The 27126-nt window shown below is 46.4% G+C and overlaps 11 protein-coding genes across 11 annotated transcripts; 7 read left to right on the top strand and 4 right to left on the bottom strand.

Moving 5' to 3' along the window:
- Window positions 1-137: 137 nt before the first annotated feature.
- Window positions 138-479, top strand: N7471_002593 (uncharacterized protein; the record flags this gene model as incomplete). Its single annotated transcript, XM_057275313.1, has 1 exon — window positions 138-479. One exon carries the CDS (start codon window positions 138-140, stop codon window positions 477-479), a length of 342 nt encoding a protein of 113 aa, XP_057139951.1.
- A 64-nt stretch (window positions 480-543) lies between these two features.
- N7471_002592 (Aminoglycoside phosphotransferase) lies at window positions 544-1223 on the top strand (the record flags this gene model as incomplete). The annotated part of the gene is made up of 3 exons (XM_057275312.1): window positions 544-690; window positions 849-1033; window positions 1085-1223. 3 exons carry the CDS (start codon window positions 544-546, stop codon window positions 1221-1223), a joined length of 471 nt encoding a protein of 156 aa, XP_057139950.1.
- A 1420-nt stretch (window positions 1224-2643) lies between these two features.
- N7471_002591 (uncharacterized protein) lies at window positions 2644-3105 on the top strand (the record flags this gene model as incomplete). Its single annotated transcript, XM_057275311.1, has 1 exon — window positions 2644-3105. One exon carries the CDS (start codon window positions 2644-2646, stop codon window positions 3103-3105), a length of 462 nt encoding a protein of 153 aa, XP_057139949.1.
- Window positions 3106-3108: 3 nt separating this feature from the next.
- Window positions 3109-3519, top strand: N7471_002590 (uncharacterized protein; the record flags this gene model as incomplete). The annotated part of the gene is made up of 1 exon (XM_057275310.1): window positions 3109-3519. The coding sequence occupies one exon, from the start codon at window positions 3109-3111 to the stop codon at window positions 3517-3519; it is 411 nt and encodes a 136-aa protein (XP_057139948.1).
- Window positions 3520-5080: 1561 nt separating this feature from the next.
- N7471_002589 (uncharacterized protein) lies at window positions 5081-6194 on the bottom strand (the record flags this gene model as incomplete). The annotated part of the gene is made up of 2 exons (XM_057275309.1): window positions 5081-5465; window positions 5518-6194. The coding sequence occupies 2 exons, from the start codon at window positions 6192-6194 to the stop codon at window positions 5081-5083; spliced, it is 1062 nt and encodes a 353-aa protein (XP_057139947.1).
- Window positions 6195-7645: 1451 nt separating this feature from the next.
- N7471_002588 (ankyrin repeat domain-containing protein) lies at window positions 7646-8902 on the top strand (the record flags this gene model as incomplete). Its single annotated transcript, XM_057275308.1, has 1 exon — window positions 7646-8902. One exon carries the CDS (start codon window positions 7646-7648, stop codon window positions 8900-8902), a length of 1257 nt encoding a protein of 418 aa, XP_057139946.1.
- A 2668-nt stretch (window positions 8903-11570) lies between these two features.
- Window positions 11571-12857, bottom strand: N7471_002587 (uncharacterized protein; the record flags this gene model as incomplete). Its single annotated transcript, XM_057275307.1, has 2 exons — window positions 11571-12673; window positions 12743-12857. 2 exons carry the CDS (start codon window positions 12855-12857, stop codon window positions 11571-11573), a joined length of 1218 nt encoding a protein of 405 aa, XP_057139945.1.
- A 1318-nt stretch (window positions 12858-14175) lies between these two features.
- Window positions 14176-15489, bottom strand: N7471_002586 (uncharacterized protein; the record flags this gene model as incomplete). Its single annotated transcript, XM_057275306.1, has 1 exon — window positions 14176-15489. The coding sequence occupies one exon, from the start codon at window positions 15487-15489 to the stop codon at window positions 14176-14178; it is 1314 nt and encodes a 437-aa protein (XP_057139944.1).
- A 1999-nt stretch (window positions 15490-17488) lies between these two features.
- Window positions 17489-19606, bottom strand: N7471_002585 (aromatic amino acid ammonia-lyase; the record flags this gene model as incomplete). The annotated part of the gene is made up of 1 exon (XM_057275305.1): window positions 17489-19606. The coding sequence occupies one exon, from the start codon at window positions 19604-19606 to the stop codon at window positions 17489-17491; it is 2118 nt and encodes a 705-aa protein (XP_057139943.1).
- Window positions 19607-23043: 3437 nt separating this feature from the next.
- N7471_002584 (uncharacterized protein) lies at window positions 23044-23536 on the top strand (the record flags this gene model as incomplete). Its single annotated transcript, XM_057275304.1, has 3 exons — window positions 23044-23109; window positions 23181-23292; window positions 23349-23536. The coding sequence occupies 3 exons, from the start codon at window positions 23044-23046 to the stop codon at window positions 23534-23536; spliced, it is 366 nt and encodes a 121-aa protein (XP_057139942.1).
- Window positions 23537-26409: 2873 nt separating this feature from the next.
- N7471_002583 (type 1 glutamine amidotransferase domain-containing protein) lies at window positions 26410-27102 on the top strand (the record flags this gene model as incomplete). The annotated part of the gene is made up of 1 exon (XM_057275303.1): window positions 26410-27102. The coding sequence occupies one exon, from the start codon at window positions 26410-26412 to the stop codon at window positions 27100-27102; it is 693 nt and encodes a 230-aa protein (XP_057139941.1).
- Window positions 27103-27126: the final 24 nt, after the last annotated feature.

Below are 27126 nucleotides of genomic sequence, written 5' to 3'. Positions count from 1 at the left end.
CCATATTATCAATGCCCCATATCCGTTGAAATGCGCGGTTAACCATAACACCTCGCAAGATACCAACCGAATCAGTATCACTCGTTTCAATTCGAAAACGCTGCCTTATCCTTAACTCGACTTTTCCTATGATCAACATGCTGCCATACGACCCGAAATGTAGGGTACCCACCAAACAAGAACGCGTTTTGTTGACACCTCTGATGATACCAACACCTCACGATATCGACGTGGAAGATTCTACATTCTTCAAAAAGTTCACCCAGTTGCCTTCACCGGATGAAGTTCGCTCGCAAGCCAAAGCCCAGGATCTCTCAGGAATCTGTCTAGACGATAGAAAAACCGTTTCGATGGTCGGCCCTAATGTGCGACCACCACCTGTGATATTAGAGGACCTAGGGCTACTTATCAAATGGAGAAGGAAGGGTTACGAGAATTTCAGAAGGGCAGTGCCTCTATACTCTCGGTCAGCGCCTTAAAAGTTATGTCCCGGTCCCGGAGATATATGGATAGCGGAATGATAGTGACGAGACTTTCATTTATATGGAGTATCTCTATACGCAGACTCTAGAGCAAGCGTGGGATAGGCTGGAATCTAATTACCGCGTTTCAATCTGTTATAAGCTCCGAACAATCTATAACAATATTCGCCAACTCGAACAGGAACTAACAGATTCATTCATAGGTATAGTGTTCTCGACGGGTTTTGAACTCCCTAATCTATATTCCTAACCTTCTATAAGCATATAGGTAACATTGTATAAGCTCCTCTTTATAATAGAGCATTTCACGTTAGGTTTATATCAGAAGCAGGGCCGTTCAATACCGTCCAAAAGTTTTATAACTAGTTCACTTTCCTATATCAAAAACCAACGCCGGATCCATATTCTATCCCAATCGAACCGTTCCGCCATAATTGGCCTAATGATAGTGAGATCAAATTTACGTATAGCGATCTCCATCGCAGTAACATCTTGATCACACGCTCTGAACCTTATCATGTTCTTACACTTATTGATTGGGAACAATCAGGGTGGCTACCTGTGTACTGAGAGGCCAGAAAGGCACAGTATACTGCTGACAGGCATGACGAATGGTCTAAAAAGTATTTACCGATGATTTTGTGTCAGTTCACTAGCACTTGGGATCCATGGAACTACTACACAATGGCCATGGAATGTCAAGACAAAGGCGACCGACGTTATATTACTGAGGTTTTCTAGATCTTTTTCTTCATTTCGTAACAAATCACGGCGGCGAAACAAATAGCAAATAACAACAGAAATTAGAGAGCATAAATGACAGCAGTAAATACACAGTAAATATGTCATCATTTAATGACAGGACGGAATCCTCGGGCCACCAGAATCACACCACCTCTGGAGGATTCTGGATCACGGAGATAGCATTGCCAGCAATGAACCCCTCCTCAACAAGCCTATGGATGTAATCTCGCAGGCAATCTTGACAATTAGGAGACTATAAAAAGACGCAGTTATGGATGGATATCATATGAGTGTATATTAACATACGGATGGGTCAAAATGGTTGGGACAGCGGCCGGGAAGCTGAACAGCTGTGGCGACCGACTCCAAGCGATCACGCACAGTTATATCGCTAGATCAATAGTCAGGGTGAATAGGCCCTCGATACAGCCTGGACGGTCTGTCCAATACGAGCCGTGTTGCTAGAGGTACATGACTTCTTACACCTAGGGGGGCGCTTTGCTAAGAGATTTTCCACGCGAGTGATGTTTTTGAATGTATATAATGAGTACAATTTGGTTGTATGTATAAATGTACGCAATACTCCGTAGCAGCTTTCTAAAGGAGATGAAGAAACTGTTGCCGTATTGGACTACACACATATATATATGTATGTAATTGACCTGAAGATAAGAGTAGCAGCTCGCCATTATTTTGCGGTTTCCATTTTTCCAGATCAGACTTCATGCTCACCTACCAATATTAATACTACTAGGGGAAACACCATAACACAACATGCCAAGCAGTTAGCACACCAATGGCTGTCGGAATTGCATTAATTTTCTTCTTAAAAAGACACAAAAACTTCCAACAGCATGTCTAAGGTGGTGACCTAGCGCCCACGGTTCGGGCGTGGGCGGCTCGCCGCTCTATTTAGGGCAGTTCACTTACCTAAATATTACTCACCCAAATATAAATATCCAGCCACCTCCACCTTTGCCCAGGTGATACTGTGTCTTGTCAATACTAAATCACGTTTTTAGTATTTCTCTCCGAAGCCTTAGAATTTCAGAACACCACGCTATGACTCGGTTGGACCAACTGCCGCTCGAACTGCTTTGTCTCATCCTAAGAGGGTTGCCCAGCGAGAGGGACATCAATGCTTTTGTGCAGACCAACCAGAGTCTATACCGCCTTCTACATTTTTTCCTATGCCAGAATAACATCCAGTTCCATCAGAGCTCAGCCTTGCTTTGGGCCGCTAAGAATGGATATACTGATCTGGCGAAAAGATTACTCAATGCTGGGGCGAATATAGCTGCATTCGAGAGTCCGGCAGAGATTGCACATACCATCAATACCAGAGACCTCTTAAAGGAAGTCGAAAATCCGTTATTTATACGCCGCCCAAGGCGGGCATCTCGGCACTCTCAATTCCATGCTTTCCGAGGCACGGTCGGATCGAGTCTGCTCGCCAGCTCAGCTGCGTACCGTTCTTCACTGGGCTATCCGCTCTCGCGATAATCAACTTGTGGAGCTGATGATCAAGAATAACGCCCCTCTAGACCCCGCGGGCGATGCTAGATGGGCGTTCTCCGCATTAGGCGTTGCTGTTGCCTCGCTTAATGACTTCATTATCCCCCGGCTGCGAGAGGCAGGAGCAAAATCAGGTCATTCAGAAAGCCCAAGTCCCCTCGCGAATGCTATATTCACCAATCAACGACCCGTGGTTGAGCTTCTTCTCAAACAAGGAGAACGGCTGCATTCTGATGGAGCTCTAATGCACATTGCGCGCAAAAATGACAAAGATCTTTATCAACTATTGATTAAATATGATGCTTTGGAGATGGACATGTTTGGCACTCAGGCGATGTTCTCCGCAATCATGCACGGGCATTAAGATATGGTCGAATCCTTGATTGAGAAAGGTGCAGACCCAAACTTGGACTGGCAGTTCTCCACTCGGGATCACGCGGATTGGTTTTTCTATAGCACAATAGGTTTCGCTCTACATTTCGGGCACCTTGAAATTGTGAAACTTCTGCTGGCAAAGGGTGTCCATCCAGACAAAACAGATCTCGAGCTCGCCACAAAGAGAAATTACGAGGAGGCAATTGCTCTCTTATCGGAATTCTCCTACGACAACTTACCTGAGAAAGGATCTGTGCCCACTCATGTTTCTTTTAACATAGAAGCCAGGTTCGATAAGGGTCTTGAGGTCAATGTGGTGACAGACGAGCTTTGGACCTGTGATACTACCCAAGTGGAAGGCTCGGAGGATGCAAAATATCCCAATGAATTGGACATATATTAGTACAGCACGAATTATTGATATTCCAATGTTGAGATAATACAAGATTTGCGTATACAGTATTATATCACTTTGTTTGCCTCCCCTTTAATCTTCCACCCCTGACATCTCCCAAATTTCAGAGCGACAGCCAACGCCTAGACCGGATAGCTCGGATGACAGGGAAAATCCGACGGAAGCCTTGGAAGTCAACAAGCGAACTAGGTCATAGCGGTTGATCTACTTCGTAATAGGTTAGGGTTGCTCAGGAGGCTTGCCCCCGAAGCCACGCCCGAAGGGCTAGAACTGTATTATTACCCCGTGTCAAAACAGACAATAGATTTAACATATGTACACCAAAAATTAATAGGATAAATTCTATAAATTCTATAAAGATTCTACAAAATTATGTCCGGAACTAGCTTAGGGCTGCGTGTTATAGTAACAGATAATATAGAGATAGAATTAGAGAGGTGGAAAACAGAGATAAAAGGGGTAGTAACCTCGATAATCAGCGTATACTGCGCGTACATAAATGATACACGTAGCATGTAACATCGGTATTATAATTGTAAAGTTGGGTATTTCATTTGGACTGAGTTTTGTTCAATTTTCACATCCATTTTAGGATACGATCTTGGGAGTGAGAGGGTCTCTTGTACTCATATGGCCTTATTCAATCAGTAAATTAAGATACAAGGGTGCAAAATGCACGGAAGCCGTTGCCACATATGTAAGTATATAGCGATGTTACATTTGAAGTTATTCCGGAACTACTCCGAACTACTAACCACAATATATAATATACCGCTATCTCATTGTATCTACAGTCTATTGGTCTCTAAGGGTGTGGATTCAATATGGAAGCTTGCGAGGTATGTATTACGTTCCTTCTGCCTCTTTGGAAACTCCGATATTTTCCCTCGGCTTCAATTACTCCAAATTTTCCAACTCATTTAACCAGTTCCTTGACCAAGGTCTCCTAGTCCGATCAAGCCGGGACAGAACTGAAATCGAGACTAGCACATAATGACGGTCTTGAATATACTCTTTTCCACATACTATATATATATATATAGATGGTAATCCTATGTAGGTTCAAAAGACCATCCTTCACATTGAAAAAGATGATCTGCTCTCAACTTTTAGCTCTGGCCTAGACTTCCGTAAAGATTATCTGCATAGTTTGCCGTCCTTGCTCATCTATATGGGCTTTTCCTATATTTTGCTCGCTCCATCGCCTTCTCAACCACCTACGATATCAGCTTTGATCTATCCCCCTGTTTTGTCACGCGTAATACTTCCTTTGACTTTAAGCACAAACAATTAGTATTCTACTATTATTCTCTTAGGCTTCGGATGTCTGTTGCTGTGGTCTAGTGGTGATGCAGATCTAATTGTGGCCTGGATTTGACATATACCAACAAAATGTAAATTCAAGTAGATAAAGAGTGACTGTATTGGACAAGCTAAGACGTTCGTCGTAACACTTGTTGGACTTTGCTGGCTGCAGCAAGAAGAGGACACGAGGAGATAAAATCAGCAGGCTACCAGACTAACAATCGCACCTGGAACTCCAGGGAAGTTAGTTGAAAGGCCAGGCGGGCTTATCAAGGTTCGTGAAATGCCACGCAGTCGGCTCCGGAAAGCATCTAGGATATGTTTTTTCGGTATTGACAGCATGAAAGTCACGCCAAATATTCTTGAGTGAAAAAGAGGGGTCAGGGCTCGACATGAACTCGTAGAACCGCCAGAAGATTTGGGGTGCATTGATTTTGAGTCGGCCGTCGTAACCATCCCCATCGGGACCCGAAGAAGACCACTCAGGGTCGATCGCCCAAACATAACCAACAAACTGTTCATCCCCATAGGTGGCAAATGATTGTCGAGCTTCATCTGTTAACAAGAAGAACACGTTCTTGAGGATTCCAGTCCTTAAATCGCCTCTCTCGCGCCGACTGAGAAAATCCCTAGCTTATGCGTTAATACTTGCTTTCAATATTATATAGAAGCAACACTCACTGTCGCAGATGGCTGATGTCACTTTCTGCCGTCTCGAATAGGATAAATTGCGCCAATTTGAAATCTTTAATTTCTGTGGCCCCATCAAGAAATGGACCCATATCGAGCATGCTATTAAAGAGCTCCAAAAATTCCTTCCATCCGGCTATATCTTTGTGATGGTAGAATACATAGCCCCAACTCTTGTCATCCCCTTGGTCGATGATTCTTTGTATCCACTCGGGCGGCATACCGAATACTAGTGGCTTTCGCTTTGCATGTCTTGCGCCAAGCTCTGTCGTTTCATTCTCGTAGAAGACCTCGTTTAAGTTCCGAATGGCCTCTCGCTCCAGTGATGGCAAGGCTGCCTCTTCTGCTTGCCTTTTCTTGGTTTGAAGATCGGGCCGCATAAACGGCCATTCCCATCGATCACTCAGGTCCCTGTATCCCAACATACGGAAATTGTCACGTATCAGACGACATTCCGGGTATGTTAGAGACTCTGGAGTCGTGGCAGCCTTTTGAACCAGTTCGTCGACTGAAATTCCGAGGGCTTTCTGGGTGGTGTCTTCCATCTCCGCACGAGGCGGCCATTCCATCATTCGGTGCTTTTCCTCGGTTGAAATTTCCGCTGGAGATTGGATCGCTTTATCCCAGAGTGGCTCTAATTGAGCGAATTCCTCCAGAGTCTTTGCCATTGGAAAAGGAGGTGATGTGATTGAAAATTTGAGATGTGGTCGAGATTCAAGGGGCGCGACGGTCTTTATATTGGGCTGTTCCAAGGTTTTGGAAAATACAATACACATGCGTATTACGGTATTGGGCGACTTGCTCGGTGCTCCACCGCCAATACCGACCATCCAACGCAGATGGCATGGAAACTGGATATCAACTGCATCCCAATCGATGTGACTGATTTATTGCCACATGGTCACCCAGCAACAATATTGTGTAAAGATAGGTATTTTGATCTATCGGCAGGCCGCGCCGAGAGATATCCGTTAGGAGAGCTGGCCAAATGAGAAGGACCTCTTATGTGCATCTTGGGGCCATGTTGAGCTTCTTCTCAGTAGTGTTATACTGTAACATATATCAACCAGAGGAAAGGCTAAACGAGAAGGCAATGGACGAGGAATCTCTCTCTTAACATCGGAATCAAGAAACGACCAACCACCGTTTTCAAAGCAATTGCTCTTATTGGCCTGATTCTGCAACTTGGTGTTTTGGTGTTCGCTGTTGTTGTGACATACCACCTGAAATGGGGCAAGGATGGTAGTCCCCCAGAATCCTATGCCTGCCCCCTTGTGATTATCGAGACTCTTCTTGTCTGCGGTGGGATGTTTCATTGCGCATTTCTTATAGGCCAGAGCACTAAAGAAGATGCTTGGCTTCGGAAAGAAGAGAAAGAAGAGGAAGACCTCAACAAATCATCCATAATGTATTGGGTACAGCCTGGGGGTCAAATTATCGGTGACCAAACCTTCGACGCCTTCTCTTACACGGATTGCAAAAGAAAATTGGAGAAGTATACAACTTCAAGGAGAGATCACGGGTCCGAGGAATCAAATTTTGGAGTCTGGATAGCTATTAGAACGACTTTCTCTGGCTTTATCTTATAGTTCACCGGCCTTCGAGGTATACATTCGGCAGTCTCCGTAGCCCAACTGGGAGCAATTCTGGGCATGAGCATGGCACGAGCTACACTCCGCTCGTAGCGATTAGAATCTGAGGACAACTGCTTTACAAAGTTTCCGGATGAGGTTCTTGGCCACGAACTAGACTGGCTCGCCTTGCGTATTGGCCGACCCGCTATTCAAAATGACATCAGAACATCATCTGTCCGGTCATCCACCAATCCTGATCCCCCGTGCCGTCACTTCTGGAGACTCTATGGTCCAAATAAAATCAGTGTTCAACATCCATTCTCCCACGAGCCCAAGAACGCCGCCGCTATATTATTAGTGTATCGAACCCGAATCACTTCGCTTACTGTTTCATCTGCTTTATCCATCTCCCTACGAGGAATTTCAAGAGTGAAATGGTCGTGGTCTGAAGCAAGAGCCAGCAGCTAGCTGCTTTGATTGAGGCTACCGTGAAAACGATTTTCTCCAAGGCCAAGATTAAGAAAACGTGGAAGAATGCCACATCGATGTTTTGGGGCATTGATTGCACTCTCTGCGAACAAACCAATGTCAATTCGACATCTGGGAAGAAGCATACCGTTTACCTTGAATTGGCTCATCGAGATCCACAAAGCCCTTGGATGTTCAAAGATAAACAAGAACTGGAAGGGATCCTAGGACCGTGGGTTTGGTCACTGAAGTCTGATCGAATAATAGAAACCGGAGACCCGGTGACTGGTCTCAAGAAGTCGACAGCTATTGATATCCAGGCCCGACGGATCGTTCCAAGTGATCAAAATAAGCGACTAGATTTGAAGATATGGCTCGGTGATGATTTCAACAGTATCACTTCCGTAGATTACGCTCTACGCAGTGTATCCGCTGACATTGAAGACGCGAGTACTGTGTGGAAAAAGAAGGAGAATAAATATCTGGTTCGTTTCGTTGGTGGGAAAGCTGCACATTTTGCAAATGTTCAAGACTCCACGGTAGTCAGCCTTCTGTTCGCTCCGAGCAAATGTTCGCTTGTGTCACCATGCGCCCAAGAAGTATTTGCATCACTCATCACAAGTATCCTTGATATTGTGGATGACATTGGGCCCATTGATGTCCAAGAAGCTGAACCTTTTCGTGTCGAGAATAGCCCGGTGATTGAGATTGTTGGACTATTAACGGAGATGCAATTAGGCTCAAGACAGGAAGCTCTACTTTGTGTTATGCCTTTGATGATACCTCAGCTCAGGTTGACTCTATGGTATGCGGCATATAACGGAGATGAAGCCGTTATCAATGAGAGCCTCGAGGCCGGAGAGGTCGGCCTGAATGCGAAGAACAATATTGAATGGACGCCGCTGTATTGTGCGGCATGGAACGGACATGAAGCGATTGTCACACAGCTCCTCCAGACTGAAGAGGTCGAGCCGGACGCGAAGGATATTGATGGAAGGAGGCCGCTATCGGGGGCGGCACAGAACAGATATATCGCGATTGTCACACTGCTCTTTGGGACCGACAAGGTCGACCCGCACGCGAAGGACAAAGATGACCGGACGCCGCTATCATGGGCGGCACAGAACGGACGTAAAGACGTTGTCATAGAGCTCCTCCGGATTGAAAAGGTTGAGCCGGACGCGATGGACAGAAGTGGACGGACGCCGCTATCATGCGCGGCACAGAACGGACACGAAGACGTTGTCACAAAGTTCCTTAGGACCGTAAAGGTCAACCCATCAGGACAAAGATGGACGTGCGCCGTTGTTGTATGCGGTAAGGAACGGATATGACGCGATTTTCGCACAGCTCGTCCGGATTGAAAAGGGAGAGCCGGACGCGAAGAACAAAGATGGACGGACGCCGCTATCGTGGGCGGCACGGAACGGACATGAATTCGTTGTCAGCCGGCTGCTCAAGAACGAAAACGTCCGGCCGGACGCGAAGGACACATTTGGTTTGACGCCGCTATGGTATGCGATATGGAACGGACATGAATCGATCGTCTCACAGTTACTTGAGACCGAACGACAAGATCGTGTCGAACCCGCAGGCCACCGGCTACGTGGTCAACTTCATGCACCGAACAGGTCTCCTCCAACAGTTCCAGTATGTGACACCCGAGGAGGACGACGACGACGAACCGAGAGGCCTCGCGGCAATGGATCTAGGTGTGGAAGACGATGGGTATTAGCCAGTGACGAGAAAAGATGCTGTGAAACGAGAACTCAGCCAGAGTCGACAAACATGCCAATCAACTGGCCAGGAGAACGACTCCATCAATTAAAACTGAGGCAGGGGGAGGTTGCAGAGGATGGAAGGGGAGAGTGAGAAGTGAGAGATGGAAGATGGAGGGTGCACTCCATGGCGATCGTTATATATTTCTTATGTATGGGCATGGGTATGGGTTTGTGGGTTTACGGGTTACAGGAATGGGCTGATTCCACATTCTTTACGATCAGCATCTAACTGTATACTCTCTGGAAGAAATCCCAGCTCGGCGTTTGGCTTCGAGTTCTTGCTTCAGCTGGATGAAGCGCCTGCATAGTCATACGCAACTAGTTAGACTGCAACAGGTTAATTGAGCTTTGATTGATTGATTGATTGATACTTGAGACCGATAAGGTCGAGGATCTTGGTTCAGTGCTTGGTGGACAACAAGGCAAGTACGAAGAGAAAGAAGCCATGCACCGCCGAGCACTAGAAGGCTGTGAGAAAGCCCGAGGTCCAGATAATACGTCTACTCTCCAGGTAGTCAACAACCTTGGGAGTCTATACTCTAATCAGGGAAGGCTGAAAGAGGCAGAGGAGATGTACCTACGAGCACTGGCAGGCTATGAGAAGGCCCTAGGCCCAGATCATACGTCTACTCTCCAAATAGTCAACAAACTCAATATTCTCTACTCTGCACAATCAGCTGTAAGTCGGACAGTTCCTGCCTAAAATCTGGTGGATCTTGCTTTGCTGGTATGGGATGCCACTAATCAAGCGATATACAGGCTACCATTCCTCTGTAAAGAATGGTGTGTTCCACAGAGACTTGCTAAGCTTCTCGATTGGTGAATTTCGAGGATTATATTGAGCATTTTCTCCAGCACTGTCGGAAACGGCCCGAGCCGAAGTCAGTGTTGGTCATGGACATCTTTTCTTTACTCGGTCCGAATAGAACAGTTATGCTCTGAAGCCAGCGTCAAGCTAGTATATTTGCTTCCATATTCTCCTGACTTGAATCCTATTGAAAAGTTCTTTGCTGAAGTTAAGGCTTTCATCCGGCGGAGTTAGTATTCCTGCGAAGAGAACCCGGACCAAGGGTTCGATCATTTTCTGGAATGGTGCGTTGATGCCGTTGGCTCAACGCGGGAAAGCGCCGAAGGCCACTTTCGGTACGCTGGTCTGACCGTGGAGGAGATGTAGCATTGACCTTATCGGGACTTATCGCGCCGGCTAACTGGAAGTTTTCCTTCGCAGCATTACTACAGTATACTGGATTTTGAATTTAGACAATCTTCATAATATATAACGCATTAATCTAGAAACGTATGTATTGATATTCGAAATCAGTTCTACCATCTTAGTCCTTCAATTTGGTTCCCGAAGCTTGAGACAAGCTAATCTAATTTTTACCCATCCATTGGCAATCCCTACAGGACTGTAACTAACGTGTTCACGGGTAATGCAACAAATTCTGCATCCCCAAGCTGGGTCTTTGTGTTGTGGTTGTGGTAGTGCCAAGACCTTGCTCACGTTCTCACCCGTCAGTCACCCAACGCACCTCAATCACCTCAAGCACCCAAATCGCCCACACTCACCCTAGTGAAGTAGCTCTTGCTGCTTTTGATGATCAAGGCTTCTTTTTTATCGGTCGCGTTCATCATGTGGCTTAAGTACGGCTGAGCGGATGGGAAGCCCTGTTTTCCACACCCTATGGTCGTATGTGCTTGCTTTTCATTTCTAACAAATATGAGTTGTAAATTAAATCGATTCGTGGTGGCACGTTAGCGAGGGTGAACAGTTTTAGCGTCGCGCGACTCGGGGTGAGAGCGGCGCGTGCACATAGACGGGTTGAGAACCAGGGTGGGAACTAGGGTGGGAATCACTTTCTATCGCACGACCGCCGCACTAACCCCTAGCTGCATCATAGTATAAAATCATCAGATGTTATGAGCCTGAATTCCAAAAGTACCAATACGGGGGTAAAAGGAGAGAGTCGGTAAAATATCCTCGTTTATTTTGAAGCTATCTGGCATTTTATTGAAAATATAGCAAAAATAAAAACCGAACACTACTCGGCCCGTTACTTCAAAAAGGCTCCCTGTAATACAAATTTGAAAAATCTGAATCCATTCATCATTTAGTCTTGTGTAGCCTTAGGTGAAACATCACCACCTGTCCCTTTTGCAAGGGTATCAGGAAGTGAAAGAAAATCGCGGGATATAAAATCCCCCATCAGGCTAGATGAGCTCAATTCTTAGCATCGACAACGAACGAGTAGATAGGCTCCATCTGGTTCTTAACAGGGTATAGGTCACCACCTTCATAGGACATGTCACGAGCGTAGTACTCAACGTTGACTGACTTCTTACTGATGTCCATGGTGACAAAACCGTTACCAGCACCCTGGGAGTTGGCACCAAGGAACTTTGCAAAGGGGCCCAAGGCAACGCCGTTGTTGCAGTCTCCGGGCTCAGCGTATCCCGAACCACCAGTGAGAATGAAGTTGGTGTTGTTAAGGTGATAGTGAGCGAGGCAGTGATCGTGACCATTAACAACAATGCCGTTATACTTCTCAACGATCTCAACAAACGGAGAAAGCTCAGTGAAGTTGGTGCTGGAGGAGACATAGCCGTGGTGGATTTGCAGGAACTTCCATTGAGCATCAGACTTAGCGAAGGCCTGCTCGACAAAGTCGACCTGGACCTGCTTATCTTTGTGGCAGGATAGGGTGTAGTCGTTCTGGTAAACTGAGGTGTTCTTTTGGTAGGCGTTGATGAAACAATCCGAGTCCACCACTGCAAAGGTGGCCTTCCAGTCCTCGCCAGCCAGGTCATAGGTATAATAGGGAAGTCCCTCAGTACCAAAATACCATCTGCTGTCGTATAGGGGGGCTATCTTGGTCTGAAAGTCCACACCAGCTTGGCCCTTGACAATGTCGTGGTTACCCAATGTTTGGTACCAGCGGGTGTTGTTGAAGATTCCGCCATTGTACATGGTGGACCAAGCTTTTTCAAAGCGACTAACACCGCCAGTGGTGAAGTCAATGGCGCTTGAGTAAAAGTTATCACCGACGGACACGATGGCGCTGCAGTTCTTCATGGCGCAAACCTTGCCGATATAAGATGCGGTAGCAGCTGCCCATTCAGTTAGCAGAGCCCATTCGTATGGAAAAAGGTGAGTAAATATAAACCTACTTTGCTCCGCGGTGGCATTAGCGATGTTTCCACGGTCACCAGCATCACAGTCATTCTGGAGCTCGCGAGGAATAGTGATGTTATTAGCGATCAGGCGGGGCATCACATTGTTGCAGAAGTTCACCGGAGCGGGCTCCCAGCCAGTCCAGCCGTAATCTAATAAAGGTTGTGAATGTTAGTCAAGTCGGTCCAGGGAACATATCTAGTTAGGAATGATAACAATACCGCCAAGAACACCGACGGTGAGCACATCACTTCCTGCGTGGCCTTTAGAGTCAGAGGAGGCGGTGGCACTAGCCGCTACAGCCAAGGCCAAAACAATGCTTTTGACGGTTGACATCGCGAACTCTGCAATCTTTTCACGAATCTAACTAAATAAATGACACGGTATTTGAATGTCCTCCAGGGCCGATAGGTTTTATAGGCGTGTCTCCGTCGGTCGACACGTGCTATATATTTCCAACCCCATATCCCTTTGTTTTCAAAATCCTGTTTGCCATTTACCAGTTCTCTCCTCGAAAAATTCGTTCAGAGAATCTATCTAATGAAATGCGATTTCCAGACCTCGTGGCAATACTTTGTTTTGCTGTTGGATGAAGTGGGCCGTCCGGCCGTCCTGTCAGAGAGATGGCTGATTTTCCGTGGCCCTGATTGGAGAAGGAAATTAAGCAAGGCATTAAGCTTTTAGACGGTGCACGGATTTTTTTCTTCATTCTGCTAGGAATTAGGGTGCAATGATCTAAGGTAAGTGAAAAAAAAATCAGTCATTACAAAGTGGTTATGTTAATTGTTTTCTACAGAAATGAAGACAGATATCAAGCGTTTTTACATTTGATTGAGCATAGAGGTGATCATTGCTTTAAACATATGCAGCATTCTTGATGCCTAAACCCAATTCCCTGGTCGAGCTACTACCATAGTAGACCCACTTTCCGACCGACCTCACAGGTTTCCCAGCTTGTATAGAACACGTTTATGAGTATTAAGCATTCTAGAATATAGTTGGTACTCTAGGCACCCGTTTTATGCTGTCCAAGCTCCAAACTCTAAGAAGTCTCCGGACTACCTAGCTACCTACCACATCCATGGATGTCTGGTCCACGTTCTAAGCTTTGCCAAGCTAATTGGAGAACACATTGGCAGACCCACCCCGGTCGAGCAAGGAGGACCCCCCAAGCCCCCAACTCAGAGGGCGACCCTGAATAGACCCTCGCCCGTCAATACCAACAATTTGCCAACCAACCTAGGATGCACAAATGTATGGTTCAAGATTTAAATTATTGCTGTCTACAGCTTTATTGTCCTCTATCATAATAATGTATCTACGTCACTTCTGTTTCACCTGGATATCGCTATGCTCGAATACTTTCCTTCTCTGAACAGGAATCCCCAGTTCGGCATAAAATACAGAAATTTATAGGTCAACTTGAGGATTATAGGAAAGAGAGCAAAATGTTTGTAGCGCAAATTATAAAAAAATGAGATGGTTCCTCAAGTTAAGTTATCTAAAGAAAAAGAGATGTCTACCACGAATTAAAACTCTCCACTCATCGATTGCACAGTTTCACAAGTCAGGATATACAAGAGACGCACTTGGACAGGGAAATGTAAAAGAAAGACTTCTTGTCGCGCCTAGCAGCCGCAAAGGGACTGAGTACCTAGTAGATCAGGTCATACAGATTGCCATTGGTGGCGTTGGTGTCGTTACGACCGAGAGAACCCAGGCCGAAGTTCTGGATGGCACCACGGAGGAGACCGTAGGTAGTGATATAGGTGTCGTCCTTGGTGTCAGGGGTGACACCGGCACCGAATAGCATGGTCACGATGTGATTATCGTTGTTGGGGGTGGAGTCATCATCATTCTGCCAGGTGGCCTCGTCGAAGGTAGCAACCACAAGTGTGCCTTGAGCTTCTAATTCGGGGAGGTACAGGTCAAGCCACGAGTTGAACCAGATAGCACCGGTGGAGGGCTGGTTGATGTAGACGCTGTTGGACTCAGGGTCGTGGCAGTTATGGAGCATATCAGGAACATAGTATGAGTACTCAGGCAAGGCGTGGGTCTTGACGTGCTCGGCGAAGGTGTTGTTTGCATCATAGAGCTTTGAGCAGCGGTCGTAGTTGGTGGTGTAAGTGCTGAAGAGCAGAGCGGGGACATCGAGACGGCGGTAGAGAGGGGAAGACCATTTCGGGTTGGTGTTGTCGTAGGGGCCGTTAAAGATGTAATTGTTGCAGTCTTTAGGGCCTCGATGGGTCTCAATCGGGTTGTACCACTCGTTGTATGAGGCGTAGGACATGTCCTTAGCGTCAAGTAGGTCATAGATGGTGGTAGCGTTGACATTGTAGAAGTCTTCATTGGCCAAGCCGAAAAAGTCACCAGCCACAATCGCAGCGTAGTTTGGCAATGAAGGATGGGTAATGGCATGGAAGTTGGTCAGAGACTTTCCCTTAGTGGCGAGCATCTGCCAATAAGGGGAGGACATGGTCCAGCTATAGACCTCGTTCTCAAACATAACGTGAAGGATCTTTTTGACCTTGCCCTCACCGCCCTTGCCTTCACCGTCCTTGCCTATGCTTCGATCGTCCCGAAGGTCACGGGGGTGGGCACGGCTAGGATGATGGTCGCCAAAGAGTTTCGTCTTGTTGATGACCTTGGGATTCCCCTCGTTGATGATGAAGTAAGGGTGGGTGGTCAAGGCACCTTCGGGGATGTAGTCGTAGCCGGGCTCCATGTGAGGACCGGTGAAGTTGGCACCAGCGACAGTTTTGTTATTGACGGCCCAGGAGTAGTAACCGCCATACTGCTTAGGCTCGAACGGAGTCTTGTAGGTGAAGGTGAAATTCTTGAGCTCAGGGTCGTTCGCCTTGAAGACGTTGCCACCCTGATAGGGGACCTGGCTATCCGGGAGGGTATACTGAGCGGAGGCCGTAGATACAACGGCCATGGCAGTGGCTGCCTTGGTTAGGAAGCCCATCTTTCCGGAACTGAAATAGTAATCAAGTGATTTTGAAATAGTGACATTGACCGACTAACAGCCCATCTTTATTTATACTTGTCAGTATGGCTGAAGCCTATACTGTGACCTACACACGTGTATGATCTCGATCGCGTATTGGCTTCAATCAGCACGTGTTCGATCGGCGTGTGGAAATTGCATCTTCTCTCTGCAGAGCAGATGCTAAGCTCAGCGGGTGTATTTTATTGTCGATGAGGGTGGTCTGCATCCAGTGATTAAGTCGAGCGCGCCAATACGGAATGTTGATTAATGTACGACTAGTACAATACAGAAGCCCGAGCGCTAAGCTTTGGCTAAGCTTTGGTTGTGTTTCAATTGAACCACAGTCTGGAGCGCAATGAGTGCCATGCTTTCGGCAAGTGGAACCTAAAGTCAAGGCACCCGGCTTTCCCGGTGCCTTTGTTGCCAAGGCTAGCATACACGTGGGCCATCCACGGGCTGGTATTGTAATAGTTGGCGAAATGTTTTTTTCTTTCGAAGAATGTGAGAACTATTGCGAGACAGTGGTATTCTCGAAACTCGTTATGGTAGGATCATTCGAGAGCTTGCCGGCAGCACTGCTTCGCAATTTTCACAATTGGACCTCATTGCTAGCTCACCTTTCCCGATGAATCAGTTGCTATAGTGTTCAGCCATTTACATAGCGGTGGTCTATTATTCTATATATTCTAAGGTATAGGTTTCGCTTATTAACTTCTAAGATATTAAGGGCGGTATTAACTTCGTCCGAAAGGGTTGCCTAATTTAAGCCTCAGTAGGGCTTTAAGGGTGCTATTCGGATATAATTAGTCTCGGGCGGGAGTTTCTTTCTTTTCAGGGGTGATTTCTTATATAAATTTTCTTTCCCCTTATTAGGTCAGGAGGCTGCCCTTTTTATAGTAGCGCCTAGATACGGATCTACCTAGGTTGTCTACCATAATTGGTCTTCTCGTAACTCATCTACACTGCCTCAAGCTTGACTCTATTGTAGTTTTACCTCAGCGATCTTAGCCTCGTCCTAGATTTCATTAATATCCTTGCCCGTAGACTGCAGGAGCCCAAGCCAGAACAGCAAGCGTCGAAGACTTCCACAGGGGAACACGGCGGCCCTGGCGATTGCTGAAAATCCTCAAGATGGCGAACAAAATCAATCATGTTGCATGTGATATGATGTTTTGCCCTGAATACTCTCAACTGAACGTAGCTGGATTTATTGAGGCAGCTAACGAACTTGACAGGCGCTTGTCTGCAAATACGCGAGGGCCATAGGGTTCGTATCAATGCTATGGCCTTTGTCGAGAATCCCGGTTAATTCTCAGAAATTAACATGGAATTGGGATTTCAACCCTAACCCTAGTACAATGTGCTTTATGCACTATGAATCATAATGCAATTCTTGCATGCCAAGAATTTTGAACTCCTGCAGAATCAAGATTAGCGCCGTTGATGCAGTTGATATCTACAACACCAATTCCTACATATAATAACCATCACGTTGTATCACATGGAGCATTAAGTCAATAGAATCAACACTTAGTGTTGTCACCCCCATTTCATCTTCTTCTTTATGATAACATTGAAAATTCATATTCGTCAATTGAGGGGTTTCTGGATATATAGGAGAGGGAGAGAAACCTATGAATATGGGCTTCTTTCTATCTTGAAGATATTCGAGAGTTTACAATTTCATTTCTGGTAATATATTATAGTATCACTTTGCAGAAGATTTTTATTCCATTTGTTACATGCAGTATAGTTCTCACTGTACTATTTCAACAGCATTTCTCACCAAATAGCAACATGGTGGCGAAATCTCAAACTATCAACACACCACTTGGGGAAGTGTCTTTAATATTACAATGTAATCGTAATACTGGGCCTGTGTTGGGCGTATCCAGTGCGTTCCTGACTCTTTAGATTGAATTAAATTCCATTAAATACCATTAAATACTCTCAAATCCCTTAATGTGCAATGTGCCTAGTCCTGCGTCCAACCCTCTAGAACCACATCCATCATTTCACCCTTAAGCAAGCTCTCATATATCATGCTTACCGAGGTTCCGATGCTCCTTTTGCCCTTTGTGGGGAGACCCTTCTGGGCGTTATACAAAGGATCGTCTTGGAGGCCACAGTTCATAGGGATGTTCAGCTTCGAGCGCACCCAGTTATAGATCTGTGCCGTTCCCCCACCGAGCTGCGTAGCAACCTCCTCGGGGGAAATAGTCGGACCGGGATAAAATATTTCCTCCGCTGTGCTGGATACAACGCTCTGGAAATGACTCTTAAAGGCGAGGATTGTTGACACTGAACAATCAGGGTTGTGAGTGGCCACGAATTCGTTCACTGGCGACATAACGGCATCAACCACAGACAAGACACGGTCTTTCCAAGTATTGGAGTTTGCGCGATACCAGCTCGACTGGACAATGGGGAGGAGTGACGCGCATAGCGTCTCAATCTGCAAATCGTTCAATCCGAGTCCATACAAGGCTCCGCTTGCGGTGAAGTCCTCCATCTTGGTGCGGAGTTTTGAAAGGAATCGGACGTGGTTTGCCCGGATCTCAACAGCCTGGCATGAGACATATATATGGCAGGCACTCATATGTGCCAACAGATCCGCAGCCTCCATAGTGCGTCGAGCTGAAATCAGAGCAAGAGAGTTGATACCCTGATTATGCATCTCGGCTGACATAACGTGGGCAGAGACCGGGTGTGCTAGGGCTGCCAACTCAGACATGTACGCTGACATGTTGATGTCGATTCCCTTCATGGTGAAGTTCTCTTGTGCAGTCGCATTAAGGTTTGCCTCGAGTCCATTATTTGTAGCAGGGTTGATAATCTCAGTGACCTGGGACCAAATCATTCGTCCTATCATCTGAATGGCCAAACGAGCCTTATCCATAGCTGATGTGACGGCAGCTGCTTGGAAATTCCCACCAGAGTACACTCTCCCACTAGAACCATCGTGTTGCTTGCTAGTGTCCACCAGAGGGTTATCTGATGTGGAGTTGAGCTCCACTTCGAGCTGATGTTGCGCTAAGAGAAGGTCCTCGATGTAAGGTCCAATCCATTGGGGAGCTGTTCTTGTCGAATACCGATCTTGGCAGAGTCCATCACCGGATGTCTTCTGCGAGTCCAAGCCAACAACAAACTTGGAGCCCTTCAAGAAGCGCCGGATATTGCCTGCCACCTCAATTTGCCCAGCGTGGGGTCGAGTGGCGTGAATAAACGGATGAGCCCACTCTACATTTCCCGCCAAGCTCTCGGAAGCGAAAGCCGTCAACATTTGAGACAACAACGCAAGTTGCTGCGTATCATACAATGCCAAGCTTGCCAATGCCACAGAAGGAGCAGTGCCATTGATTAGCCCAAGTGCCTCCTTTGGACCGAGTCCCGACGGGGAAAGCCCGCTCATCTTCAAGGCCTCGGAGGAAGGCATAACTATGGCTTGTGCACCCTTACCCACCTGAACAAAGACATCTGGGTTTCCCATGATTGCTCCGGCAATATACGCCATGGGCATAAGATCTCCAGATGCAGAAATGGTTCCCCTAAGTGGAATTAGGGGAGTAATGCCATTGTGCAGGAGGTCAACCAGGCTCTTGAGCACACACTGGCGGATGGCACTGTGACCCCTGAGATTCTGATTAGCTCGGGCCACGATGGCGGCTCGAACCCAGGCGAGAGGCATGACGTGGGATGGTTCCCGCTCCGAGTTGCTGGACGGATCCTTGTCAGCGGTAGTGATGATTCCGCTTTGGATAAATTGGAGCAGATGGGTCTGCAGGTCGATGAGTTCGTTGGTTCTAGTGTCGGCACTGCCTCCGAAACCGGTGTTGACGCCATATATGACATATTTCTGAGAGATGATATCGGCTAGAGTGTCGACGGAGGCCTCCAGCCGCTTGGCGAGCAGCTCGTCCGTGCTGATAATGGGCTCGACTCCATGACGGGCGACGGCCACTATGGAAGCAATGTCGAGGTCGTTGCCGTTGAGCACAATGTTTCGCCTCTTGTTCCTCAAATCACGTACGCGCCCTAAGAGTTGGAGTGTTGTGCTCATATGAGCCGATTGGCCGTGCCTTGTCAGGGTCATGATAATGTGGAGGCAGCAAAGCCTATAATACCTCAAATCCAGGTGTTGTGTTATTGTCTGTAGGATTATCAAGGATTCAAACGAGTATACGAAAGTCGATTGAGTAATGCAAAAAAAGAGAGAAAGAGAGATATAAATATATTTACTTTATTCGCTACCTATTGCACTAATCGAGTACAAAATTATTGGTAGTGGAAACTAGATATGCAAGGGCCTGACTTCATTAGCTTCCTCCCGAATGAAAATCTCTCCGTTGTGATCTGATATAGTACTGTACTAGTCCCGCTTTTGAATTTTAAGCGGGTACTCAGCTGATCGGCATTGCCGGAAGGACACTAGTCCAATTACCTATTACAGCACCGGCAAAAGATACCTAGGTACTATTGACCCTCATTTCATACATGTAGTTGAGGACTCGAGTGCCGGGGCGCCAGGGCCCCGGGGTTGAACTCCCTCCCGACTATAATTAAATTTCCGAATTTAGTTGAACAGAGACACATACCTAATAACGAAAATCTATCAAATTGAAAGGGCCCACCCGGGCCTTAATGAAGACGTGAAGATAGTATAAAGTCTAAAATCAGTGTCCAACCCAAATATGCACGAACCAGAATTGTCGATCACTCTTTAAGTTTAGCAAATTCCGGTCTTGCTCAGCTGGAACCGGCGATTTCCGATCAGCAGGCTTTCAGAAACTTCAAAATGAGACAAACAAGCCCGTATTCGGTGGGGCGATGAAAGGGGCAGAGATTAACTTTCACTAGTATGTATGTACTAGTGAACATGTAGCAATACTTTATTCTTGAGATCCTATATCTCAGATCTCCTCTCCGATCTCACTAATATCCTAAACCCGTTCTAGTTAGATCAATTCACACAGCCAATGGCGTGTTGATTTCTAAAGACTGCAGCTACGTGTCGATCTCCCCCGCCACCTCAACTCCACCCCCAGCCTTAGATTTCTCTCCCTTCAGTCCTCAGCCGCAGCTGTCTGTTCGATTGAATCTGACATCCATTCTTCTCACCAAGATATTTGTATTTTTGCAGTGGAAACTCAAGATAGTTTCGGTTTTCGGCGTCGGGGACTTTCATCGCTGTGATCAAAATTCGAAAGAAGTTTGTGGAAGTACCTGCGCAATTCAAGGCGATTTCTGATGGGTGGGTTTACTTTCGCTTCCGTTTTATTTCTGGTAACTAAATTCTTGGCAGAGTCAGAGACCTATCATTCGTAGTACAAGATGTGGGAATCGACTTATCGGGCAAGGAGCTAAGCAGCCAACAAGAGACCGAGCTGCAGGGAATAACAAAAAACTGCCGCAATGTCCTCACCGATGTCGAAAAAACGATTTATATCTATCGCGTCCTAATTTCAAATGACACGAAACAAAACTTAGTGAAGCGGGCCAGGAAACGCCTGAAATGGGAACCAAACGAGAACCAGGAACTGCGCCATCGAATCACCCCCAATGTTGTACTTTTGAATGCATTCAACGGAAAAATAACGAGAAATATTGTCACGAGATTAGTACAGCATCAAGACGACGAACGCCAAGTGGTCCTAGGCTGGTTATCACCCTTGAATTACGCCACTCTGCAAAATGACTATATCAGTCGACGTGAGCAAGGGACCGACCAATGGCTTTTAGAGTCACCTGAGTTCAAATCCTGGATCTCGGGCTCGAATTCAAAGCCGACATTGTTTTGCCGTGGGATTCCTGGCGCCGGGAAGACAATTTTAACATCCATTTTGATTGACGAGCTCTATGATCGATATGAAAATGATAGCGACGTTGGCATAGTTTATATCTACTGTAATTTTCAGCATCATAATGAACAGGATGCGGTCAGTCTGGTAGGGAACCTTCTAAAACAGTTGGTCCAGGGGCAACAGACTATGCCAAGCAGCGTGAGGGCATTATACGATACACATATGTCCACGGGAACAAGACTATCAATAAGGGAAATTTCAAAAGTTGTGCATTCACTCTCGAACTCATCCCATTTTCCACGCGTTTTCATTGTTATCGACACTTTAGACGAATGTCAGGTCTCTAGTAGATCACGGGAGATCCTCCTAGACGTGGTTTTTAGCCTTCAGTCTAAGTGTGGACGTGACATGTGCTTCATTGCAAGCTCACGGGTTATCCCAGGAATAACCGGGAAGTTCAAACAACACTTGAGATTCGTGCTAGTAAGGAGGACGTGAATAGATACCTCCAAGACAATCTGACAATGCTCCCGTCATTCGTATCACGAAACCAAGATCTACAAGAGTAGATCTCGAATGTGATTACTGAAGCTGTTGACGGAATGTGAGTTGACACCAAGCCTTACTTATTACTTTTTAATAACTGGCTTAAAATCTCTAACTTGTATACGTTCTAACTAGCGCAACTCTATCATAATTCGTTAGTGGGTAAACGGTCGCCAAAAGCAATTAGATCTGCCCTGAGAGACCTTTCCTCGAGGGCTAAACAATACGACTCTGCATATGACGATGCCATGATGCGAATCAAAGGACAAGTCCCCGACCAAATAGAGATGGCAATTTAGGTCGTAGCATGGATCACTAACGGAACAAGACAACCCACCACAGTCGAGCTGCAGGCTGCGCTTACTGTTGAAGTTGGCGAATCGGAGCTTGACGAAGAGAACCTACCTGACGTAGTCGATATGGTCTCTGTCTGTGCAGGATTAGTGACAGTTGACGAACAAAGCAAAATAATCCGGCCTGTTCACTACACAACCCAAAGATATTTCGAGCGAAACCAATCTACCTGGTTCCAAAAGGCACACGATGAGATTAGTAGCGTTTGTGTGGCATACCTCATTTGATGAATTCAAAGCAGGGCATTGTTCAACGGCTAAGGATCTCGAAACGCGTCTGCGTCAATATCCTCTTGGTCCATACGCTGCTGCCTCTTGGGGTCACCACTTTCAAGCTTCTAGACATTGGTGACTGTCCATATATTTATAGTAGAATTTTTATCGTAGTGATATTTTGAAAGTTCATGTCCAGAAGCGTTCGGTCGCGGGATGGTGAGAATTTCGCAATCACATGACCGAGCTTACTACCTAGTTAGGTAATCCCGGAGATTACATAAGTTGTGATGTTCCCCGCGGCCTTGGAGCCCCTGAGTCCCTTGCAATTCCCGCCAACGAGCCGGACCAATTGTTCGCCCGCCCTCCCGCTTGATCCTCCCGATTGATTATATTTCACTTATTGTTCCAAGGTTGCCTCCCGAACGAACAATTCGATCTACACTATGCCGGAAAGTATATACCGAGGTCAAAGTTGACCTGGAATATTTTAGGATTAATAGTACGCGCTCCTCTATCCTCCAGTTTCTTTAGTTTGTCACAACTATTTGAATTCAAGGGATCCAGAGTTTCGACCGCTAGCTTTAAAGTCACTTCTTGTTCTTGTCTAGCACAAAATGCCAGATCCTACTCTCCTCAAAGCTGCCGGATACGGCTCCCTTCTTGTTGCCATAAAGCATGCGGTGAGTGTCGAACGAAATACCAACGAGAAAGCTATACTATGAGCGAGCATAATCTCATTTTATCTTGTCAGGCTTCCGGGAAACAATTCCAGCGTCTCCGCCAATTTCAGGAACTGCCAAATATCGCATACACATGCAGTACAGTTGGATGGTATCAAGGCAGTGCCTACTTGGTTCTAACTGGTACATCTTACTCTCTTATGAAACAAGGTTCTCGATATTGACAAATCCATTTCTAGCTCTCCTTAATCTCCATTGGGCACAAAACCCCAAAGCTTTGGAAGAACCACTAAACCGTGCCATGGCTGCCCTGATTACCCTCATTGCCTGGTCCAGCTCTGCTTGGTATCTTCGCCGAGGAGTAAAGGCGAGTGGAATTCTCACGGCGACTGCTGGTTTATTCCAGGCCTGGGCAGCCCTACACTGATGCTCTCGTTTAGCCAAACCTAGGGCATCTCTCAGTCTGCAAAGTCTCAGACAAATGATATCTGACCGAGATTCTTAATTTATTGTTGAAATACATTATTAAAATATCCCTCAATATCAACAAATGTACATGTTAACTGCCCATAGTAGAAGGATCACAGATGGTGTAATTTGAGTTACGATTAATGCAGCAAATTCTGGTGCCAACTTGGTTCTGTTCGACGGGAAGCCCTAAATCCTTTTGGATCAGGAAGCTTTTTTGGGCGTGGTTTAGAAACGGGCCTTCGAGATGGAGGACAATTCAAGGAGTATTATGAGTTCGAGATGTAATTTTTTAAAATCATCGAACATTTTTGAGATGACTATAAAATACACATTATCGTTACGTCATTATCAACCGCTCGAAAAGATAGTCAAGGCGAGAGCCAGCATCTTTCAAATGTTTCTATGAACATATGCGACTTGAAGATAAACCCAAAACTTGCGAGAAAAAAACCCTCGGTTGGCAGTTGACTGGAATTTGATACACCTCGGTTCTTGTTGATGCGGCAAGAACTTAACCGTGACTAAGCATTCACCTACACCCGTACCCGTGTGTAGGTGAGCCAATGCCTATTCACAAACCAATGCCTATTCACAAAAAATCCAACCTTTCAATTTCAGACCTATTTTTCAACCACCATACCATCTGGATCTATAAATTGAAATAGCTCATTTTCAGCATCGAGATAATCTCTACCTCCTAATGCCTCTTCTTTTTCTTTAAGAGCTTGGTTGGCGCGGAGCCAGTAGTCTCGAATCCTTGCGTTTCCGTTCTCATGCCGAATGTCCAATCTAGATTCCTTCGTACAGCGCCGATGAACCCTCGAATTACCTGTAATTGACGATAACGGAGACTTAGAAGCGCCTTTTATAATGCGCTTTGACTTTTTGATAGGAATTTTGTGGCTTTGCATCTTTTTGATCGTCTGTTTTGTAAGGGCTAGGTCTTGGATGGCCTGCTTGCCGCCCTGAATCGCACGTTTTATATGCTTTTGAACCTTCGGAAGGTCTGGTTCATCGTTTTCGAATATCGTTTGAAGCTTATTCTCAATTTTTGAGAACCTTTGATCTGAATTAGGCGGTGAATTGGTGATTGAACTAGGAATTTCTACCTCCGGCGAAGGTGTATGACCATAGATCTCAATCACTAGTTCATCTTCCCAGCCAGGATCAATTTGATCACAGACAATATATGGATTCCAAGGCCAAATGCCAGTATCATAGAATGATGATTTAATAGTTCGTGATTTAAATGTGTCTTTACGAACTGTTTTGATCATCTGAAGAAAGTGCCGTTTATCGTCAACATCTCCACCCCATCGTACAATCTCATTGTTCTTCTTTCGGAATTTCTGTTTAAGAACTGAGAATGGCTTGCCATCGAGAGGCTAGCATCGATGTGTCAATTTCGGTATAAACCACCAAGGTATGATATTGAAGCTTTGGCAAATGTGTTCGAATTCCGGGGTTCTATGAGAACCATGGTTATCTATAACCAATACCCTAGGTCTGCCTCTGGCAACTCGCTTTTTAGTGGCATAATGGAAATCCAATAGCCATTGAATCGCGGTTTTATCGTCCGTCCAGCCTTTTGTAGTTGGTTTAATAACCTAGTAATTGGAAGGGTCATTATCGCCGTCGTACCAATCTTCCATTTGTTCAGAACCACGCATTAAAAACCATAGATGCATAACCCAGCCATCGGCCGAAATACATTCAATGCCAGTGATATTCTGGCCTATTCCACCGGTCGCGATAGTCTCGTTTTCACGGGTAGAAGCAACGTTTTCCTTAGTTCCAATGCCTAGCTGAAAGCCAGTTTCATCCCAGTTATATAGTTCGTGGGCCTGAATTTTATTCTTTTTAAGGAATTGGCCGAAGACCTCATACCAATGAACTAATTCACCGTGTAACTCAGCCTCGATTCTCGCTTTTTCCATAGGCTTTTGCGTACGGAGAGTGATATGCGGTGGTAGGCGTGCAATAAATTGGTAGCCGTACATTTTGCTGACCTGCCGGTCGGAACCGCAGTGCTGTAAAATGCGATTTGCAGCACCCTCAATATCTAAAGCAGTCGGTGGTGTATATACTGAATTAAGTAGCTCGATCCACCGAATCAGGGATTTCTCTTGCGACTGATTTAGTGCTTTATTGGTGGCTGTACGGCCTTTTCCATTTGACCTGCCCTGCTGCCGGCTCCGGAGCTTCCACTTTGACACGCCAAAATGAGAGGCTGCGGCCTGAATACTGTTGAATTGGCCTGATTTATAGGCTTCGAGGGCATTTGAGAGAAGGATCTCTTCTTGTTCGGAGGAAATCGGCATTGTTTTGGTGGTAAAAAGTAAGGTTGAAAATTGAAGGTTGAATTTTTTGTGAATAGGCATTGGTTTGTGAATAGGCATTGGCTCACCTACACACGGGTACGGGTGTAGGTGAATGCTTAGTCACGGTTATTGACTTTCGGGGAGATTATTTGTCCCGTTTGCCACTAACCGGCCCTTACATTCATAGCGAGGGTCTGTAATTTTGGTAAAAAATGTAAGGGCCGGTTAAGTGGGCTAAGCGCTAATACTATGGAGGATCTACCCGTCGGCATTTGTTAATGGCGATGGATCCACCTAAAACCAATTTTTGCCTATTGGCTTGGCCTCGAAAGCTTATGTCTCATAAGATAAAGCATGTAACCTGCTACATTTCCAAGGTTAGTTGCAAACAGCGGTCAGTCAGCATTTTAACTTCCTTACCCTATGGGCGGTACTGCACTGACATCACACCGCACTTCCCACCCGGGAACACAATCAACTACGCACTACTCCGTAAGCAACCTCAGATATGGCCAAGAGAGTCTTACTGGTCGTGACCAACGTCGGGCACTACGATGACCCATCCCACCCGACCGGCTTGTGGCTGTCGGAGCTCACGCACGCCTGGCAAGTCTTCGAGGAGCAAGGATTCGAACAGACCATCGTCAGCCCGTTGGGCGGCCCCTGTCCCCTGGAGCCGAAGTCGCTGAAGTTCCCCAACTACGACAAGACTGCGAAAGCGTGGCGAGCCGATCCCGTACGGATGGCGCTGTTAGAGAACACTGCCAGCCCCGACCAGATCAACTCTGCCGAATTCGACGCTATCTTCTTCACGGGCGGGCACGCGGTCATGTACGACTTCCCCGACAGCGAGGGCCTGCAGCAGATCACCCGAGAGATCTTCGAACGGGGTGGCATCGTCTCTTCGGTCTGCCACGGCTACTGCGGCTTGCTCAACACCAAGCTCTCTGACGGTTCCTACCTTGTCGCCGGGCGTAAGATAACCGGGTTCGCCTGGCGAGAGGAGGTTCTTGCCCGTGTAAACAAGCTTGTACCCTATAACTCCGAGGAAGAGTTGAAGAAGCGCGGCGCCCACTACAAGAAGGCCACACTGCCGTTTGTTTCCTACACCGTGGTCGACGGCAACCTGGTGACTGGGCAGAATCCCGGGTCTGCTACGGACACCGCGAAGAAGGTCGTCGCCGCCCTCGGCCGGTCATGACCGCCATTACCGACCGCCTGGTTA

This window comes from Penicillium samsonianum, assembly GCF_028829775.1.
Source record: "Penicillium samsonianum strain IBT 33392 chromosome Unknown utg000002l_segment0_segment0, whole genome shotgun sequence".
In the NCBI taxonomy this organism is placed as follows: domain Eukaryota; kingdom Fungi; phylum Ascomycota; class Eurotiomycetes; order Eurotiales; family Aspergillaceae; genus Penicillium; species Penicillium samsonianum.
The sequence above is the reverse complement of the archived record's forward strand: the minus strand, read 5'-3'. Positions and strand labels throughout refer to the sequence as shown.